The sequence below is a fragment of the Alosa pseudoharengus genome, unplaced genomic scaffold (assembly GCF_046254945.1).
Source record: "Alosa pseudoharengus isolate Yale_2024_CS ecotype anadromous, Long Island Sound unplaced genomic scaffold, YU_APseudo_1.1 YU_APseudo_1.1_scf_111, whole genome shotgun sequence".
Taxonomy (NCBI): domain Eukaryota; kingdom Metazoa; phylum Chordata; class Actinopteri; order Clupeiformes; family Clupeidae; genus Alosa; species Alosa pseudoharengus.
This window is the reverse complement of record NW_027468578.1, coordinates 7,501-15,000: the sequence shown is the minus strand read 5'-3', so window position 1 is coordinate 15,000 and position 7,500 is coordinate 7,501. Positions and strand designations below refer to the sequence as shown.

At 48.9% G+C, this 7,500-nt stretch overlaps 1 protein-coding gene across 1 annotated transcript in view; it reads right to left on the bottom strand.

The window, feature by feature from the left end:
* Positions 1 to 7,500, bottom strand: part of LOC143118221 (plexin-A1-like) — a gene marked incomplete at its 5' end in the record, with an annotated part of 83,916 nt that overhangs the window by 70,687 nt on the left and 5,729 nt on the right. Inside the window, 1 exon segment of the mRNA XM_076279322.1 lies at positions 6,083 to 6,197. Coding sequence (XP_076135437.1) covers positions 6,083 to 6,197 — 115 coding nt within the window.

Sequence of the window (7,500 nt, the reverse complement as noted above, 5' to 3'; positions counted from 1 at the left end):
TGAAGGAGAGCTTTGTGGAAGCGCTCCAAATCGAGTTGCCGTTCTGATGATTAGATCAGCTGCAGAACAACGCTGGCCATTCCTGCCAGTTTCCAGAACACTTTCCGAAAGATTTCCGGGAAGAACTGGGGAGTCCTGTGATGATCATGTGGTGTCAATCAAAAAGTGTGTGTGTGTGTGTGTATGTGTGTGTGTGTGTGTGTGTGTGTGTGTGTGTGTGTGTGTGTGTGTATGTGTGAGAGAGTGTGTGGCCTCAGAGCCAATCGGTCACGGTCAACAAGCTCTCCAGCTGGCCTAGCCTCAGAGCGGCAAGCCTCCACCAAACGCCTTCGTTTCCTCTCCTCCTGTGATTTCTCTCCATCCCTGTCTTCCTTTCCCTCCTCCCCTCTTTCCCCCACTCCTTATCCTCCTCCTCCTCCTGCATCTCCCTCTCTCCCTCCTCGTTAGAATGGTCACGGTCCAACTGGCACAGCGCAGAGCAGTTCCTTAAACATCCCTCTCCTTTCCAACTCCCTCTATTCTCTCCTCCATCTCCCTCTCTCTGTCACACTTTCTTTTTTTTTCTCTCTCTCTCTCCCTCTCCCTCTCTCCATCCCTCCCTTCCTCCCTCGTTCCCTCTGCTGCAGTGCCACCCTCCCTAGTAGCCCATATTGGGGGAAATAAATTGCGTCACTCCCATCCTATAATCCCGGCTCCACTCTTCCTGCCAGGGCTTTTTGCAGTTTTTCAGGCAGTTTTGCTTCTTTTTCATTGATTGTTCCCCCTCTTTTATTTTCTTCCTCCACTCCTTCTTTTTATCCTTCCCTCCGTTCTCTTCACGTCTGGAGTCTATTAGCGGCGCGGTGACAGGCTCTGGTTTCCTCTGTAGCGGCGCGGGCCCTAGAACAGCAGAATTATGGGGGATTCCCGAGGGGGAACAGGGAAGTGGGTGGAGAACAGCGAACCAGCCATCTCTCTCTCTCTCTCTCTCTCGTCTCTCTCCCTGTTATCTCTCTCTCCATGTTATCCCTCTCTCTCGCTCTCCCTCTCTCTGTCAATCTTGTCTCTCTCCCTGATATCCTTCTCTCTCTCTTATCTCTCTCTCTCTATGTTATCCCTCTCTCTCCCTCTCCCTCTCTATCTCTGTCAATCTTGTCTCTCTCCCTGATATCCCTCTCTCTCTCTCTTGTCTCTCTCTCTCTATGTTATCCCTCTCTCTCTCTCTCCCTCTCTCTCTCTATCAATCTTGTCTCTCTCCATGTTATCCCTCTCTCTCTTTAGCTATCTATCTTGTCTCTCTCCCTGTTATTTCTCTCTCTCTCTCGTCTCTCTCTCTCCCCATGCTTTTCCCCTCTCTTCCCTTCACTCTCTTTTTCCCTTTTCTCTCTGACTTTCTGTCCCCCTCTCTCACTCCTCTCTCCTCATCTCCTCTCCAGGCCCACTCATATTTTATTCACTACGCCGCTGACTACTGTTAACCAAATGGGATGTGTGGAGGGAAAAGGAATGGGGGAGTGGGGGGGGGGGTCTGGGAGAGTTGCTCTGTCACTGAAATCTAGATTTTAATTAGGCCTAATAGGATGAATCGGATCAGCAGCTACTTTTATCATTCCCCCCACTCCTCTCTCTCTCTCTCTCTCTTTGCAGACGGGGCTTCATAAGCAAGTTGGAGGGTTGGCTGAAACAGCCGAACTAACACTCCCCCCCCCCCCCCTCCCCCCACCAGTGAGGCTTGCGAGGGACGTGGGAGCCAAGACTGGCAGACGGGCATATTCTATCCCTCCCTCCCTTCCTCTCTCTCTCTCTCTCTCTTTGCCTCCCTCCCTCGCCTCCCTTTCTCTCTTTCCGCCTGCCTGCCCTCTGGCCCTTCAGTGTAGGCTCTGCCTCTTGCAGATAAGACCCAGACGCACACACACACACACAGACACACACACACACACACACACTACACACACACGCCAATGGACAAACACAGCCATGGTCTTTCAAATGCAGTGAAACACACACATCTCCACTTGCTGGGCCTGCAGACACAGCCCACAGCACACCAGGGGGTCTTCTTCATCTTCTCTCATCATCCTCTCTGCTCCTCATCCCCCCCCCCCCCCACACACAGATGCAGTGTGTGTGTGTGTGTGTGTGTGTGTGTGTGTGTGTGTGTGTGTGTGTGTGTGTGTGAGAGAGAGAGAGATAGAGAGAGAAAAAAGTGTATGTGTGTTCAATTTCAAATGACAGCATAACATAAAGATTCAACCGAGTAGCAGCAGTTCTAAACCCTCATAACATTGTGTTAGAGCTTTATTCATGTTTGTGTCTGCCCACATTATAAACGCTCATAACATTGTGTTAGAGCTTTATTCATGTTTGTGTCTGCCCACATTATAAACGCTCATAACATTGTGTTAGAGCTTTATTCATGTTTGTGTCTGCCCACATTATAAACGCTCATAACATTGTGTTAGAGCTTTATTCATGTTTGTGTCATAGAATTGTGTTCATTCATTCATTTTTGTGTCTGCGCACATATTTGTGCTTGAGTGTACATGTGCATGCAAGACCCAAGAAAGTTTACAGCCCAAAGATGTGTGATGTCCCCCGTCCAGCCACCCACGCTTAGCCGAGTGGGTCTTTCCACTGTGCAGCATTGCACCTATGGGTGGAGTGGGAGGAGATAAGGCCAGGCACCAGTGCAGCGGGAGGTGCAGGTTCAGTGAAGACTGTTCACTCTCACACACACACACACACACACACACACACACACACACACACACACACACACACACACACACACACACACACACACACACACACACACACACAATGGGGTGCTAGAGTGTGCCATGTGGCTCTGGCAGTTCTACCAGTTTGTCCGTATCTGCAGCATGATCAGTACAACACACCCCCCCCATCTCCTCTCCTCTCCTCTCCTCTCCCCTCCTTTCCTCTCATTCAGCTGACATGGGAGAGGACAAGGAGAGGAGAAAATGTTACTCCTCTAAACCTCCCTCCCTCCCTTCCTCCCTCTCTCTCTCTCTCTCTCTTCCATTTTTTCTCTCAGCTTGTATCCAAACAATGGTTATTTCTGACCCATTTGTTTGCCACGACACTGTCATTACATGAGATGTGGACCTGCACTCTCCGTGAAGGGAAGACCAATCCAAACAGATGCATTGTGTATGTATTTGCAGCTAGTCCTGTGACTAAAAGCCCGTGTAAAGGTATCGCACCTGAACCAATTATAGATTCTGCGATAACGGTGTTGCCACTCTTTGTTTAAGGGTGGTGTGTGTGGGGGGGGGGGGCTGTGCGTCGTCATGGCAACCCGTGGCGGAGCAAGGGGGTGGGGGGGAGCAAGCAAGCGAAGGACGTGAACAGAACTCTGATAGGGGGATTATTGATAGGAAGACGGAAGAGAGAGGAAAGAGAGAAGAGAGTGGGAGCATGCTTCTCTAAATGGCAGCCACATTTAACTCAGCCATGAGAGGAAGTGCACACACGCACACACACACACACACACACACACACACACACACACACACACACGAGGAAGGAGCTGTAAGAACGCATGGTTTATGTTTAGGCTCCAGATGGGAGATTGTGGTGGCTGGACGTCAGGGCGAGTCGAGTCAACTTCGGCATTTGATTAGCGGTATTTGTCTCGGACACTTTTAAAAGCTAACACGGATCAACTAAAGCTAAAGGCAGATTACACGAGAAATCTGTCTTGGGTTAATCTCAAGAAAATAAATGTGAAAAAGCCTAGACAGACTTTTCCAGATGGAGGTAATTGATCAGCGTATTAAGGAAAGGTTGAGGACGTAGAGCGTTGTAAGAAGAGGGCTATGGGTGGCGGATTCTATCGGCTACTGCTCCGACCAAGGAAACGACAAGCGTGGAAACAGACAGATGATATGAACCAAACAACACAGACGCTTTGCCAAGAGCACAACCATAGCTGTGTGTGTGTGTGTCTAGATGAGTATCTATGCTAGACTAATTTTGATGGGGTCCCCCTGCCCACTTAATCTTCCCATATTGAACATATGGAAAAGGAGGAGAACGTGTGCGCACACACACCCACACAAACACACCCCAAATGTCACAAACAAGCCTTGCATTAAATCATAATAACACATGTTAGGGGAGGATGGAGGGGTGGCTATGACAACTGTAGCCAATGGGGATGTGTTTGACATGGGGAGCATGTGAACTGGAACAAATGGAAATCACAGCAAGGAGCAGGATGATAAATGAGTAAGGGAGAGAGAGAGAGAGAGAGAGAGAGAGAGAGAGAGAGAGTGAATGAGGGTGTGTGTGTGTTGAAAGAGAGACACAGCGTGTGTGTACAAGTCTGTGTGAAGGTGTGTGACATTCTGAGCTTACATCACAGCTGCATAGTGGGTTAGTGAGGGTCCATATATATGTCAGTGTGTGTGTGTGTGTGTGTGTGTGTGTGTGTGTGTGTGTGTGTGTGTGTGTGTGTGTGTGTACTGCACATCAACAAACAGCTAGCTCTCCACAACAGATGCACAGAGTGGCGTGACATTAAAGGACCTCCTCACCTGTGTGTGTGTGCGTGTGCGTGCGTGCGCATGTCTGTGTGTGTGTGCGTGTGTGTGTGAGCGTGTGTGTGTGTGCGCGCGTGATGAAAATGTTAATCCCTGTAATTTGCTCTTTGAGGCCGGGCGTGGAGGCCGTGTAGTGGAGGCCTGGGCTACGGAGTGGAGATAAGGCTGCCTGGGCCAGCTGTAATTGGATAGAGGTTGCTTCCCTTCTGACCAATTAACAACATCTGTGCACGCACAAGAGCCAATCACACGGCCTGAGCAGACATGCAAGATAACAGAGACGCATTTACTCAGACGCAAGACCAACTCCCCCACCCCCACCGTGAGTGACTTCCACCCCCATCCAGCACTCAGCAGTGTGTGTATCAGTGCGTGTCTCTGTGTGTGTGTGTGTGTGTGTGTGTCTTTGCTCATGTGTTACCATGGCTGTCTCCAAGAGCAAGCTTGTAGTGCATATTATTAATGGTCTGCCTGATGGTCTGATATTCATGTGTGCTTGTGTGTGAGAGTGTGTGTGAGTGTGTGTGAGAGTGTGTGTGAATATGTTTACGCATGTTATGTATGATGTTGACTGTTGCATAGTGACACACTTTATTTAATAGTCCTCCTGCTGTATCTAAACAGGAACACTCCATTTTCAATCACCCCTTTGCATATTTAGACATTTGAATAAAATGTCATCTTAATCTACAGTTCTCTGTGTGAACAGTGACTATGTACTTGTGTGTATATTTGCATAATGGCTATGTGAGAGTGTGTGTGTGTGTGTGTGTTAGTGTGAGAGAGAGAGAATCATTTATGCTGCCCTGTCTATCAGCACAGAAATCCCAGGGTTCTGTAAACAGCTGCTGTTGCCACGCCAACTGAGTGAGCGCAGCTTCTTGGGAGGAGAAGAAAAAAGAGAAAGACACAATGCTACTTTGCTACACAATGAGCCTTAACAACAAAGAGGGCCTCAAACAGCACGAATCAATGTGTGCTCAAAACCAAATCCACACCGTGCTCATGAATGATGGGGACCCTGTGAGTGAGTGTGTGTGTGTGTATGTGTGTGTGTGTGTGTGTGTGTGTGTGTGTGTGTGTGTGTGTGTGTAAGGGAGAAACCATTTATCTATGAATGTGTGTATATAAATGATGTAGAGGGTGTATGTGTGTGTCTACTTGGGGTGGGTATAAGCATGGAGAAAGCTACCGACAATAACACAGGGACAAATAATTTTATCTTTCTGCATGTGTGTGTTGTGTGTGTACACATGTGTGCACATTTGTGCATACAAATGCTAAAGAAGAACAGGTATGTGTGTGTATGCGTGTGTGTGCGTGTGTGTGTGTGTGTGTGTGTGTGTGTGTGTGTGTGTGTGTGTGTGTGTGTGTGTGTGTGTGTGTGTGTGTGTGTGTGTGTGTGTGTGTGTACAAATTTCCAGCATTGTTTATTTCATCCCTGAGCGTGGACATGCTGTGGCAGGCATCAGACTGGCCACAGATGGGCCCTGCCACCCCTCCTTGACCCCTGCAGTGACCCCCCGGGCTCTTACCTCGGACATGTTGACGCGGCCCTCCTGGAAGGAGCAGTCGTTGGCGTTCTGGGTGCACATGTGCCGGTACTTGCACCAGTGGCACGGGAAGGATCCGTTGACACACGACAGGCAGCTGGAGAGAAAGAGAGAGAGAGGATAAGGATACGGTGAGCTGCTAGGGACACACAGAGCCAATGAGAAAAAGAGAAGGGAAAACACTGAGGAAAATGAGAACATTTAGAAATGAGAAAAAAGGAAAGTGTCAGAGAGTGAGCGGAGAGGTGCAGACTTGTCCTTCTTTCCTCCTTTCCTGTCCTGTCCACCTTGCTTTCTCTCTCTCTTCTTTCACTCTCTCTCACTTCTTTTTCTCTCTCTCTTGTTTGCTTTTGTTTCTAAGAAGCGCTGCTTTTGTGGCAAAGTCTAACTCTCTTCCACACACTCACAGAGATCACCTTTCATTAAGACTGGCGGGGGTTTAGCAGAGGTAAAAAGAGCAGGTATGGAGCGATGACAGCCCAGAGAAAGAAATCAAACAGCGGAGGATTTCCCAGAGACATACCAATGGGCAAACACTGGCAATCGTGGGAAGGAGAACGAGAGAGAGAGAGAGAGAGAGAGCGAGAGAGAGAGAGCGAGAGAGAGAAAGAAAAAGAGCAAGACTACGAGAGTGAGAGAGCACCAGATTGAATAAGAAAGTGCCTTTCTGTTTCAAGTCAGCGGAAAAGTAGAGATCGAATTTGTAGCCTTGTGCTGATGCAACATACAGAAACAGAACAATGACCCAGAGAGAAAGCAGGTCAAAACCAGGAGCAAATGTACATGCACACACACACACACACAGACAGTCTCAGGGAGTTACAATGAGACATGCACACGGACATACACACACACTCAGTCTCAGGGAGTTACAATCAGACATGCGCATACACATACACACACACACAAACACACACACACACACACACACACACACACACACACACACACCCGAGGAAGACACACTCAAAAATAATGACGCTGTTCTGTATGCGCGTGAAGCTCTTAATCTCAATAAACAGTGCGCGATCCGCACCCCATTGACAGGCAGACGCCGATTGGCCATCATTAATCAATCCACTTGGAGATGCGTTGGCCCTGGATAACATGAGGAGGAGAGGGGGTGGGGGCGACTGTGTGTGGGGGGTTTACGATCGTTCAGAACAAAAGACCGGCGGGCGCATAATTGAATCACATGATCCTCTCTTAATTGACCAATCTCCTCGTGCGCTGAGCGGATCCGTCCGGCCTGCGTGAGTGATGGGCTTCGCGTGGAGGCCCGTTTAATCCGAGCTAACAGCCGCAGAATGATTCATCAGCCGAGGAGACAATGGCAGAGGAGAGAATTAAGCACAGAGCAGGGATGTCTTGGAGAATGGTGGTGGTGTTTTTGAGTGTGT